Source organism: Penicillium oxalicum, chromosome VI, assembly GCF_001723175.1.
Source record: "Penicillium oxalicum strain HP7-1 chromosome VI, whole genome shotgun sequence".
Taxonomy (NCBI): Eukaryota; Fungi; Ascomycota; class Eurotiomycetes; order Eurotiales; family Aspergillaceae; genus Penicillium; species Penicillium oxalicum.
This window is the reverse complement of record NC_064655.1, coordinates 2,601,090-2,614,034: the sequence shown is the minus strand read 5'-3', so window position 1 is coordinate 2,614,034 and position 12,945 is coordinate 2,601,090. Positions and strand designations below refer to the sequence as shown.

Genomic DNA, 12,945 nt, shown 5'->3' with positions numbered 1-12,945 from the left:
GGGTTGGAGGATTTGGTTTGCTTTTTTTCCCCCCTTTTTTTCCCCCCTTTTTTTCCCCCCTTTTTTTCCCCCCTTTTTTTCCCTCCCTCCTTTTTGCAATGGAGACTGGAGTCTGTAAAGTCGGATGACCATTTGGATCTGGATGTCCTTCATCTTGAAAGTAAGGATAATTAGAAGATTGGTGGATCTCAAGTAGTTTCAAATTAGAAGATGGTAAGGGTTGCAGAAAGGACAAAACGACGTCCAAGTTCAGTGGTGGATCAATAGATACTGATTCTCAGAGTCGTTGCGCTCGAAATCACTATCAGAGGGAGACCATCCTCTTGGATGACCAGCGAATCCGTCAGGTTTCAAATTCATGTCTTAGAAGATACGGATACGGGCCAGAGCGGACACAAGAGACGTTGATATTATTTGATATTCTTCTTGAGATCGTCATCTCCTTCTCATCTTTTCTTCATATCTCAATGAGTGTAGAAGAGAAAGAATAGAGGGGAGGGGTGAAGAGGCACATAGTCATGGTATCTTAACAGACATGGAACATCAATAGACCGCGGGATGGTCAACATGAAATATGGAACAGAGAAAGGGGGAGGAGGGGACCTATCACAAGGTGAAGCATGGGTGATGTGGGCGACAAGAAGAGGTGTGTTTCAATGACCCGGCGGGTGGGGAGGGGTCATGGAATAAGTAGTGTGTCGAAGGTGGAAGGAAGCAGAGGGAAGATGAGACCGCAAAAATGCAATCATATTGCAAATGACGAGATGTTCGAGATTCAAGATGTAGATGGAGGAGGAGGGGGAGAAATGAAGCATCAAGCAGGTGGTAGAAAATGTGGCCCCTCCTAGATCAATACCCATTCACTACCACGCTTGATGAATTTATCCAACATCAAGCCAACATCGGCCAGGGCGAAGCGACAAATGTAAAAGCCGAAAAATTCGGCAGCATGACGCGTGCTGAGCTCCAAACCAACATGCGTTGGTGAAGAATGCTTCAAGCCTGGATCCTCAACCTGTTGGGCGACTTGGTCTAAAGACGGAAAGTTAGACGACGTGAGAACAAAGTAGGGCGAGAAAAAAGAAATTGCGGGGAGAGAGAGAGAGAGAGAAAAGAGCAAAAGCGGCCAAAAACATACCCAATACTTGAGCAGCATCAAAAAGCCGCGCCAAAGCACCCATGTAATGAGAATTCGGCCCCGAAAAGTCCAAAGAAGTCACACTGCGCCGCGCTTGATTCGACGGTGCCGTGGTCATCGGGACCGAAGTCATTGTCAACTGCTCTTTACTGGTCTCGCGGACACTGGAGAACGAGCTCACCGTGGTGATGCCCGATGTCTTGGAGCGAAGACGCTTCCACGTGGGCCGATAGGATTTGTTAGAAGTGCTCGACGATTTCACCACGGAAGTTTCGAATTGGGCAGCATCGTCAAACGAGGCATGTTGCCGTAACTGCGGAATGGCGGCGTGGACGCCCACTTCGTTGCCGAGCTTCTTGGACAGGACCATCTGCGCTTGGTCGAGAATACTCTCAAACGATTGCATTTCATCCAGCACGGCATCCGCGTCAAACATGTCCACTTGGGCCAGTTTCAGCAAGGCCGCCGTCAGCAAATCGCAGTTGGAGATCTTGTCTTCCAGAGCTTTGATCTTGACATTTTTCACGCGCCAGACATCGCGCGGAATGAACAGCTTCTCGGACAGATAGCCCCCCTGAGGATGAGAGAGCGTCTGGTACAGGCAGCGCATCAGCCAGAAGGGCCGGAGGAGGAACGATTCGGGACAAGGCTCCAAGGGCAGGGGCGCGTTGTGCACGAGCATGTTGGGACGACCCAGCGAGGTCGGCGAATGAATCTCGCAATCAAAGAGGTCCAGACCGCCGGTGGGAAGCCCATTTTGCGTGAACAGAGGCGCGGTGGGGGTCGGAAGCACTGGCATGTGAGGTATCCCGCTGGCTTTCTGAGTCTCCTGAGACGAAAAGGAACCGCTCCAGGGAGTCGTCGGCGAGACGGGCACAGTGTCGGGGATGGGCACGGAAACATTGCGATTGCGGAAGGATTTGGTCGTCGCCCCGACCTTATCGAGGCCGTCCGGGGCCGAAGGCACCTTGCCCATGGGACGTATCGCGGCCGGCAGAACGGGCAGACCTCCTTCCTCGTCCTCTTGTGTGCGAGTCTTGATCAAATTGATGTGGTCCACAAAGGAGCCAGTCGAAGGGTTGCGTCGGGACGTTGGATGCAGGTTGGCGCGGAAGCTCGGTGTCGCCGACCGCGACGGTTCTTGGGAGGCCTCGTCCTTCGAGGCTGCGGGGGCAGGCTGGGTGGGTGGGATCATAAAGGGATCCACGTTGGACACCGTGGAGCTACTGCGCGCGTGTGAGCCTGTCTCGATTTTGAGCTCGGTTGAAGCCTGTCCTGAAAGTCTCCGGGCACGCACACCCGGGATGGGGGGAGGTCCCATGGGAGGTGGCGGAGGAGCGGGTGAAGACACGGATGCGCGAGGGAGGGGGAGACTGGGGAAATCGGACGAGACGGGGATCGGAGGGAGTGCTGCCGTGGGGGGAGCAGTGGGCAGGAGGGTTTGATCCAAAAAGTCGAGAGGCAAAACACTGTCGTCGTCCTCCGCGAGGGTGGACAACGCCAGGCTCCCAGGTCCCGTGGCATTTGACGCGAGCGAGCTCTCCCAGGTATGACCGGACATGTTGCTGGAATCCGATTCTCGAGGCAAGGCCGACTTGGTTTGCAGACCAAACTCGAATTCATCCATGACATAACCCTTGGTCATTTCCTCGAGCAGACGCTCTTCTTCTTCCGCCTCTTCATCCAAATATTCCAACGTCTGGCCGCCCGCGTCATCCAGGAGATACTGTTCCTGGACGGGGCGAAGGTCCCGACCACGACTCATGGCCGCCTCAGCCTCGAGTTCGGCCTCCCGGACTCGCTGCTTGGCAAGCTCGATATTCCGACGCGCATTCGCAACCACGCTGTCGCCCTCTTCGTCCTGGTACTCCTCGACGGGCTCCAACCCGTCGTCATAAGCCGCCTCCACGGCAGCATCCAAGGCGGCGTCGAATTCGGCCTCCGTATCGGTACTGAGACGACGACTGGTTCGTCGGCGCAGGTACACCGAGGACGCCTTGGAGTTGGCCGAGGATGGCGACGAGGCGCCTGATTCGTCGATGGTGTCGAGCCATGAGGTGGTCTCGTTGGAGTCGAGAACCGGCGTTGGGTCCAGGAAGGCTCCATGGTGGTAGGCTGCGAGATTGTTCCCCAGGCCTGCAGGTGTCGTGCGGTCCGATTGCGCCGAGGGTCGCAATGATTGACGTCGCGGGGGAATTGCTTCGGAAGGGAGCGGTCGTGATTCATCAAAGGCGGCCTGCAGCCGCAAACCGGAATGGGCGGCGCTGTGTTGACTGTCCAGGTACGGATCGTCCTGCACCGAAGCGACCGCATGAAGCAGCTCGCCAAAGGACTCTTGACTGAGCGGGCGCTCTGGGAGGGCCTTGCCGTCGGATTCCATGATCGAAAAGTCCATGCGCTGAAGTTCGGTAATTCGTGCCATATATGTATCCCGCTATCATTCGGAGTCAGTATCGCCCTCTCTTGAACCAACATACACACAAAAAAACAAACGGAGGGAATCTCCTCCGAGCCTCCTCCTTCCCCCCCCCCTCTGGCCACGTGCCCACGGGGTCAGCGAAGGCACAGAGGACACACTCCGTGGGATTCCAGTGGACGTACAATTTCCTGCAGTTTGATCCGCTCCTCGTCACCGCCATTGCTTCGCAGCATCACCAATTGCAACAACTGGCAGGCATCGGTGTATGCCTCCATCGCGCCCTCAAAATTGGCCGCATTGTCGAGCAGCACGGCCGTATTGGCCTTTTGGAGCGCCTTGGACAGCATTGCTTTCTGTGTCGCCCCGTGCTGACGGAAGTCGGCCTCGCCCTCTCCGTCCATGAAGATTCCACCTTCCCCGGGGTACGTTGACGCCGACTCCTGGTGCGAGGGGAGATGACCCAGGGTCATGGAATCGTGATTCTCCGCTGCGAACGGGGGGTCGATATACAATATGTTGGCATCGGCCATGAACATCTCGGATGCTCTGAGCTCGGGCACACTCACTTCGGGCAATTCGGCTCGCGCAGGCGTCCGGGAAGGGCTGTGGTTCGAATTGGCGATTGAGACCTTGGAGGCGCCCCGGTGGTGACCGATATATTCTGAGGCACTCCTACTGGAAGAGGTCGACTGGGACCAGCGATTCAAATTCCCCAGGCCTTCCTTGATCGGACTCGACGGGGTCAAATCGGCCAGGGGGTCCGGGCTGGTGGAGGCGATCCGAGCTCCTCCACCCGCCGGATGTGCGAGTCGGTTTCGCGAGGCTGATCGGGAGATGCGTGAGGATGGACGATGCGGCAGTGGTCCGGAGGGAGGCTCGGTCAGAGGGCCCGAGGGACGTCGGGGATGGAATGATCGCGGTTCATCCTCCACGGCTGCGCGGTAGAGCATTTTCATGCGGCGGGGACGATGGGCAGAGGTTCAGAGAAGTGGCAGCCACTGATGGTCGGGTCGGGTCTGGTCATCGGCCGACGTCTGGCATTGGAGATGAAAAGGGACGAAGCGCAGGACAAGGTGAAAGGAATTGGTCGGGACGCCGAGCTGACTGAACTAATGAACTAATTCGGCGTTGCGTCCAGCAAAGATAGCGATCGATGACTGGTCGTGTCGTCTGCCGACACAGCTCTCTCCTGGTTTCCTGGTCCGGCTTTCTCTGGGGTTGACTTGCGACAATTGGCGCAATGGACGAGAGTTTTTTGGGGGGGGATGAATGTGAATGGAAAAACTCTAATCGAGGGATCCTACCAACCAGGTCGACATGTCGTACAATAGAGTCGCAAGGAAAAAAGGCACGTCGACAGAGCACTACTTGAGCAAGAATTGGCGAGGGTGAAGGGGGGCGGGGGGGGCCAAAAGCAAGAGTGTGTATAGATATGTGTGTGAGAGAGGGAGAGAGAGAAGGAGAGAGAGAGAAAGAATAGTAGGAGAGAAAGATCAGGAATTAGAAAGAGAGGGAGGGGGAAGGTTTCGGAGGAGGAGACAGTCCGTTGATGCACGAGATGGTCAGTGAACGACGCAAGTCTCCGGGGGAGGAGCAGAAGGAGTACGAGTGGATGTGATCTGTGCCGAAAAGTGTGATTCGAGTCAAACTGTCGGACAATGTCCCGTCCGGTGATGATTTGGTCGTTTAAAGTCAAGCATCAGCATCAGCATCAGCATCAGCAGGAAGCATCAGCAGGAAGCATCAGCAGGAAGCAGGAAGCAGGAAGCAAACGAGTCCCCAGGGAGAGTTCAGTCAGGGGGTGAGACGCTGGTCCCGCTGGGATCCTCCGATCGGAAAAGAGAGAAGGGGGAGTTCCCGCGCGGTCGGTTGGTTCGCTATCTTTCTTTTTTGGGGGAACCATTCACAGGTCGACCCATTTTTTGACTTTGAACTCTGGGATTTGGGTCAGGGGCAAAGTGGACGGAGAGAGAGAGAAAGAAGAGGAAAAGAAGAGGGAGGAAGAAAGAGAGATCGAACAGGAGCACGGCAGGGCAAGTCTTCTCACGGTGACAATTGCCAGTATAAATTGTCCATCTCATCTTCCATGGCCTCGAACGCTATACAAAGAGACGTGGACTAGAGTCCATCCTAGCGTCCTGGAGTCTTGAGACCGGATGCCTTTGGAGGATGGATCAGCGGGTGGATCACGGACCAGAATTGACCCAATGCTCCATACTCATACTCTCCGTCGTATCCAGAATCGGTTGACTTGAGTATGTCCAGTATGTCCAGCTCAGGGCCGTCAGACATCGTGGAGTAATCAGGTACTCGATTCAAGGTAGTCCTGTACAGTCTCTCTCTCTCTCTCTATATCGCACTTCCAGACGAGACCAGACCGTGCTGAGAATCAATTGCAAATCGACTGTCTTGGCTGCTCACCCTATCGACAAGGCGTTCAATCGAGGTCCATCAAGAGTAGTAGACCTATAGCAGATAAACTATACCCTAGATAGTAGCATTGATACTATGGGAAGAATGGGCGCCAGATACGACAGCCAGCTATGACCGCGGCCAATTGAACATGACAAGCGATGTGAATACGATGTGGCCAAGTAGAGTGAGCGCGTATTCAAAACGAGAGCAGGTGCCAAGGTGGGAGCCAGGGTGGCTCTCCAAGGCAGAAGAAGAAAACAAAAAAAAAGAGGCATGGCGAACCACCCTGATGTGTGGAGTTGACAGGGACCGGGGGCCTGGGTTCAAAATCAGAGAAGACCTAAGAGTTGGCCCCTTATTGAAGCAGCCTAGCCAACACCTGATTATCCGGGGGGGGGGGGGGACAACACAAAAAGAGGTCATGACCCGAATCAGACCATTGTCCATTCGTGAAGAATTGGAATGGACTCTCTCGTTGTCGATCTGTTCGACACACCTGTTCGGCTCTTCAGTCCAGGTCGTTGGGTCGGGAGGTTGTCGTGCGACGCGAGGATCCTGACTCGCGCAATCTTGCATTCGCGGAGTTCCGAGGCACTCGATCGCATCGGTGAATAGCGGGAGCCACGAGTCTCTCTGAACTCCTGGAGAAGTCTTGACCCTCATGGGTGGGGACATAATCAGCGGTGCTTCGTGCCACAAATACATATGAATGTATGAAGACTTTTGTATTCATGAGGGGATCCACCCCTGGATGAACGTGTATACTAGCTTTTCCGTTCCGTTGAGCCACACGACATTGACTCGAGGACCAGTCCTGTCATCTCTAGCACAGTGCCCTGCGCGATGCATATACTATTAACCCCCGCCGAATCAAGATCAGATCGGCACGAAAGCGGGAATCGTTCGCGATGATCAAGACGGTCTGGAAAAGGGAGATTTTCCCCTCGTGCTCTCGTTTTCATCGGCATTGATCATTGCACGGTCGGCATGGCGAAGAGTGTCGAGCCGCGGGACCACGGTGTTTGACCGAAGAGCTTTCTCACGTTGTACGGTAGCCCATAGAGTACTGGTACCTGCTGCGTACCTGCCACGGGACTACTGTGACTATGAATGCCAATGCATAAATATGTTTTCAATGGTTCACCTCACGGGGTGAACAGAACAAATCTTGCTGCCAACCTAGTCAACCGTCTATGAACCTCGTGAGGTCACCCGGAAATCCACATGTCTTGCCCGTCAATCCGTCGAGGCCAAGACATGCCACAGTCAGACACCAACGAACAAGCTCATCGTCAGGCGGTGGAGGTGTGATGCTTAGATCCATTACGAGAACCCGATCAACCAGGTGACGTACCAGCCACACTACCGTGTAAAAGTCACTGCACTGTGTAGCTGAGACTGGACCGTTCTTTCTGGAGCCGCACAGTCATCGATCTCATATGAATTCACTGGACACTGTGGACAGCAGAAGTGTGTCTCGACAGTAGAGGATCAATCAACTGGAGCAAGCGCCATCTGATCCTCTTCCATGACTGGTGCTGCCTGGTCTTATCTTTGTTTGCAACCCCCCCATGTCCCACTTCCAACGGCCACAGTCTCGGACTCCATTTTTAATCCAATCCTCCCGCTTAGCACCGGATCGCGAGGGGAAAAAAGAGGAACGCCGAGGAACTTCGTCCGAAAGAGGTAAAGAGTAAGAAAAAAAAAAGAGGAGCATTAGAGTGAGTCCACCACGGACGATTGCCCCTCTTGGAGATTGCTCAGCGGAGTGCCCAACCATCACATAAACACCGCTAGGAATCCAGAAGACCCTGTACATGAATCCATCCATTCTCTCGCGACCACTGGGCCGTCTCTACTCCTCGACCACGCATCATCTCGGATCCTTTCTGTTCCGTCCACGCGTCTTATCCAGCATGGCCGTGGCCACCTCCACCCCGCGTGATCCCAACACGCTGAGCAACTACCACCACTGGCGCTCCACCCACATCTCCGCCACCTTTGACATCCTCTTCGACCAGAAGAAGCTGGTCGGCAATGTCGTGCACCAGTTCCGGTCAACCACCGAGGCGCAATCGCGTGAGATCATCCTCGACACGAGCTATCTCGATATCGGCGAGGTCAAGGTCAATGGACAGCAGTCGCAGTGGGAGTGGATGCCCGCCGTGGCTCCCTACGGAACCCCATTGAAGATTGTGCTGGAGAAGCCCGTGGAGCTGGACGGGACTGTGGAGGTCGATGTGCGTTCTTCATGCCTCTCCTTTTCTTTGTTCGGGACCTGTCTTGTCGCCCCTGTCTTGCGAGCACGAGGTGCGGGAGAGACGCGCAACGACGGAGCTCCCCCGTTGCTCGAAAGCACTGCTAAAATCATCATGGCTAGATTGCGGTTCAAACGACCAACGAGTGTACCGCGCTGCAGTGGTTGACCCCGGCGCAAACCTCCAACAAGAAGCACCCATACATGTGTAAGTGTCCTTGCACATGACTCCGTCAATGCCTCCAGTTTCCGCATCTGCAACGCCGACTTAACTCGGGATCGACCAATTCACTGACACGATGGAACGTCTCACCAGTCTCGCAATGCCAGGCCATCCATGCCCGCTCCATCTTCCCCTGCCAGGATACTCCGGATGTCAAGAGTACCTTTGACTTTAACATCACCTCCCCGCTGCCGGTCATGACCAGCGGTTTGCCGATTCGAGACGCCTCCGATACTACCACTCAATCTGAGAACAAGGTGTACCGTTTCCACCAATCGGTGCCGATTCCGAGCTATCTCTTTGCTATTGCATCCGGGTCAGATCTCTCTCCTTGTCCCTTCTGCCAACCCTCCCAAAGTCCCCAGTCAGGCGGGTTCCGGCTAACTCCTGTATAGCGACGTCGCCGAGGCTCCCATCGGTCCCCGCAGTGTGGTTGCCACGAGCCCCGACAAGCTGGACGAATGCAAGTGGGAACTCGAGGCCGACACCGAGAACTTTATCAACACCATCGAGGTGAGATACCGTGACTCGCTGTGATCTGCCCGCATCGGCACAGCTAATGGAATCGTCAGAAAATTGTGTACCCCTACGCCTGGGGCGAGTACAATGTGCTCATCTTGCCGCCCAGCTTCCCCTACGGAGGAATGGAGAATCCCATCTTCACCTTTGCCACTCCCAGCATTATCTCCAAGGTAGGTTCCGATTCAGACCAGACGGCCGGTCATGATCATGTCCATGGTGTCATCATGGGTCGATATCTCACCGATTCGCAATCATATAGGACCGAGAGAATGTGGATGTTATCGCCCATGAGCTGGCCCACAGCTGGAGTGGTAACCTCGTGACCAACTGCTCGTGGGAGCACTTCTGGCTCAATGAGGGCTGGACCGTTTATCTTGAGCGCCGAGTAAGTCGTCACATTCCTCATGTCTTCTCAGGGATGGGGATTTCAAACTCCTTTTTTTTCTTGGCTGATGCTAATCTGTCTTCTCAAAGATCCTGGCTGCCGTGTATGTTCGAATCCGTTGCAGCCCCCTCCCTTCTCAAGCTTGTAACTAACCAGCGTGATGATTCCCATCAACAGCCACGGTGAAGCCTACCGCCACTTCTCGGCCATTATCGGCTGGAAGGCCCTCAAGGACTCTGTGGACCACTTTGGCAAGGATCATGAATTTACCAAATTGATCACTGACCTCAAGGGCAAGGATCCGGATGATGCGTTTTCCAGCATCCCTTACGAGAAGGGCTTCAATTTCCTCTTCCACCTGGAAAACCTCGTGGGCAAGGCCAAGTTTGACAAGTTCATTCCTCACGTACGTATTCATTCATCTCCACTTGTCACGGGGGGGCCCTTCGCTCCTCTCCAACGACTCCAGGGAACACAATCCCCCGCTGACCCCGTTGAAATAGTACTTTACCACATTCAAGTGCAAGTCGCTCGACTCGTTTGAATTCAAGGCCACGCTCCTCGACTTCTTCAAATCCGACGCCGAAGCCACCCAGCTCCTCACGGAGCTCGACTGGAACACCTGGTTCTACGCCCCCGGACTGCCCCCGAAGCCCCAGTTCGACACCTCCATGGTCGACGTCGTCTACGAGCTCGCCAAGAAATGGGAATCCCTGCCCGATTCCGGCTTCAAGCCGCAGGCCAGTGATCTCGAGGGCCTGGCTGCCAACCAGATCCTGGTCTTCCTGGAGCAGATTCTTCTCTGGGAAAAGCCCCTCACTCCCGACCTGTCCAAGCTGATGGGAGAGGTGTACGGCCTGTCCAAGAGCTCCAACATCGAGGTGGCCAATCTCTATCTCCAGGTGGGCATGAAGGCGGGTGACGAGAGCGTCGTCGCGCCGACCACGGAACTGCTGGGTCGCATTGGTCGGATGAAGTTTGTGCGCCCGTTGTTCCGGAACCTGGCCAAGATCAACCGCGCGGTGGCGGTTGAGACGTTTGAAAAGTACAAGGACTTTTATCATCCGATTTGCCGGGGATGGTGGAGAAGGATCTGTTTGGGAAGAAGTAGAGAGGGGTTTTTTTGGGGTTGGGTTGAAGGGAAAGGGAGAGAGGAAGAGAAAACGTAAGAGCAATGAAACAACAAGATCATCAATCTCGATTTTAAGGATGTGACTTGTGCGGAATATCAGAAGTGCTTTGAGCATTTAAAGACCTTCTATACTCGACATGCCTTTTTGGGGGGGGGGGGGGGGGGGGGGGGCTGCTATAGAGAGAACCAGGGTGACGGATTGATCATCAGATTGAAGAATATCGTACATGACTGGCTTGTATCAATAATCGTCTCGAGTGATGAGATAGTTCCTAAGCCTAACTGCAGCTCTCCTCTACATCATGTCACCACGGAGAATTCGTGTCGAAATACCAACCAGAGTAAAGAAAAAGAATGGAGAACAAATCCCTCCTAATCATACAAAAAAAAACACCAGAAACAATAGATCTATAGAGTACAATTACATGCACACCACCGAGAGATTCCCTCTTTCAAAGATGGCTAGGCCATCAAGAAACCGTGCGTCCCCTCCCTGACCGTCTCTTGATGAAATCTCTCTCTCTCTCTTCCAAAAATCCCCTCACTTCATCCCTCTACCATCTTTCGATCCAAAGGCGAATAGCCAAAAATCTTCGACTCGGTTCCCATCGCCCCACTCAATTCCATCACGATATCCGCCTCTTCCATCCTCCCCAGCTGCGCCGTCACCCGGCGCATATACGCCACCACCCAGGCAATCTTACTCCAATCCAACTCCTTTCCATCCGGTCCCACTGCCTCGGCCTTCCACAGATTGCGCCACACGGCCGCGCCCAGCACTGCATCCCCCTTGACCAGGCCCTCGTCGTACGCGGCGATGATGCCCCGCCACTGCACAAATAGATCCTTGAGGTACTTGTTGCGAATGGACCGGGAGCCGATATCGTGCAGATCGTCCATGCGGTGCTCGGCGTTGTGGGGAGAAGTGGTCGATCAGGTGGCGGGAGTAAGTTTGGAAACTGTCGCGGTTGGGCAGAGCGCGCAGTCGGACGGTCAGGAGGTACATGTGTAAAAAGGTGATCTGGGACCAAGTTGAGAATGTGGGAATGAGGCCGAGTTCTAAAAAAGATGTAAGAAAAAGAATCAAAGATTAGAGGATGGAGAGACAAAAAAAAGAAGCAAGATCATGAGAAGAACTCACCTTTATACCACCAACTATCTGATACCCCCAAGTGTTCACCAGACTCGGTCGTGGGAACCGGCACATCCTTCTGCGTCGCCTGCGGTACCTGGTAATCCGCCTGACTGGAACATGCCTGGAAGAGCTTCTGCGTCATGCCGTAGGCGACATACGTTTCGGCCGAGCTACCGGGTGAGAGGGCGCTTTTGGCCAGACGAGAGAGGGCGGAGCCCTGGGCGTAGGTGTGAGATGTGGAGGATATGCGCCTCGAGCTCGAGGGAGTCGATCGTGACGTCGCATGTTGGGTCGTGTTTTCGCTTCGCACAAGAGTCGGAGTTGAACAAGAGGTAGTCGAGAGATATCCACGAGAGTTCACCTGTCGCTGATATGGAAAAATTGTAAGTATTCAGAGAAAAGTCCTCCAAAAAAGAAAAAGAAAAAGAAAAAAAAAATCAAAAACGCGCCCTCTCCTTATCCCCCCGGAATTCACTCTAGACAGAAACGTCTCAAAGGTCGTAGTACAACTCCCTCTGTTATCCCTTCTCCCTCCCTCTCTTTCTCTCTCTCTATCTCTCTCTCTCTCCCTGTTTTCCTCTTTGCATCTTCCCTCGACAAACATTCCCCTCGCATCAAACCGCAAAACTCACCTGAACATGCTGAAGTTGCGAGCCGCGCAGCTCTCGCGCCCATAGTGAAGAGACGCGGATCGTAGACATTCTGATCACAATTCCCCCGAAACCAGAGATCGTAAATGAAATGCTCACTTTGAAAAGTGGTCAAGATCAGGCTTCCAACCAGGCCGAGTGTCCAAGAACAAGAATCTGATGAATGACGCCAGTATTGTACCAGCTTCAATCTGCCTCTCTCTCTCTCTCTGCCTTCACAGCGGGCCCGCATGCGATCATTTTTGGCAAGCGGATCGGAGACGGAAAGAGAATTGTTTGCACTGTTTGATTGGATCGGGCCGATCAGTCGATCAGCCAATGAGGAATGACGAGGGAGATGGAGTGGTTATGTGTAGGACAAGATGGGAGGGTCATGATGATGAAATGTGTCGAGGATATCTTATGACAACCTAGTTGTGCATTTTGGATCTCCGTCCGGGAGTTCAATTGTTGGGCTCGCTGGTGTAGAGCCGAGATGTCAGATCCAACCGGAAATCGAGGTACACTGCCTGTACAATCTCAACTTGTCCGACAGCAATATCCAGCGCTAGAGCGTCCAGTTGTACACGCGAGAGCCAGCTCTAATTGGGATGAGATGGAATTACAAGCAAGACAACGAAACTCGAAACCTCAGTAGCCTTCTTCTCGAAACTTAAAAAAGATGTAAAG

The 12,945-nt window shown here is 53.9% G+C and overlaps 4 protein-coding genes across 4 annotated transcripts; 1 reads left to right on the top strand and 3 right to left on the bottom strand.

The window, feature by feature from the left end:
- Positions 1–844: 844 nt before the first annotated feature.
- Positions 845–4,507, bottom strand: POX_f08150 (uncharacterized protein; the record flags this gene model as incomplete). The annotated part of the gene is made up of 3 exons (XM_050116931.1): positions 845–1,032; positions 1,139–3,572; positions 3,740–4,507. 3 exons carry the CDS (start codon positions 4,505–4,507, stop codon positions 845–847), a joined length of 3,390 nt encoding a protein of 1,129 aa, XP_049967070.1.
- Positions 4,508–5,687: 1,180 nt separating this feature from the next.
- POX_f08149 (uncharacterized protein) lies at positions 5,688–5,849 on the bottom strand (the record flags this gene model as incomplete). Its single annotated transcript, XM_050116930.1, has 1 exon — positions 5,688–5,849. One exon carries the CDS (start codon positions 5,847–5,849, stop codon positions 5,688–5,690), a length of 162 nt encoding a protein of 53 aa, XP_049967069.1.
- A 1,940-nt stretch (positions 5,850–7,789) lies between these two features.
- On the top strand, positions 7,790–10,528 carry POX_f08148 (Leucine aminopeptidase 2; the record flags this gene model as incomplete). The annotated part of the gene is made up of 9 exons (XM_050116929.1): positions 7,790–8,212; positions 8,353–8,437; positions 8,546–8,768; positions 8,848–8,965; positions 9,025–9,144; positions 9,234–9,359; positions 9,449–9,462; positions 9,516–9,765; positions 9,863–10,528. 9 exons carry the CDS (start codon positions 7,790–7,792, stop codon positions 10,526–10,528), a joined length of 2,025 nt encoding a protein of 674 aa, XP_049967068.1.
- A 509-nt stretch (positions 10,529–11,037) lies between these two features.
- Positions 11,038–12,327, bottom strand: POX_f08147 (uncharacterized protein; the record flags this gene model as incomplete). The annotated part of the gene is made up of 4 exons (XM_050116928.1): positions 11,038–11,397; positions 11,483–11,550; positions 11,633–11,993; positions 12,259–12,327. 4 exons carry the CDS (start codon positions 12,325–12,327, stop codon positions 11,038–11,040), a joined length of 858 nt encoding a protein of 285 aa, XP_049967067.1.
- Between the last annotated feature and the right edge of the window lie 618 nt (positions 12,328–12,945).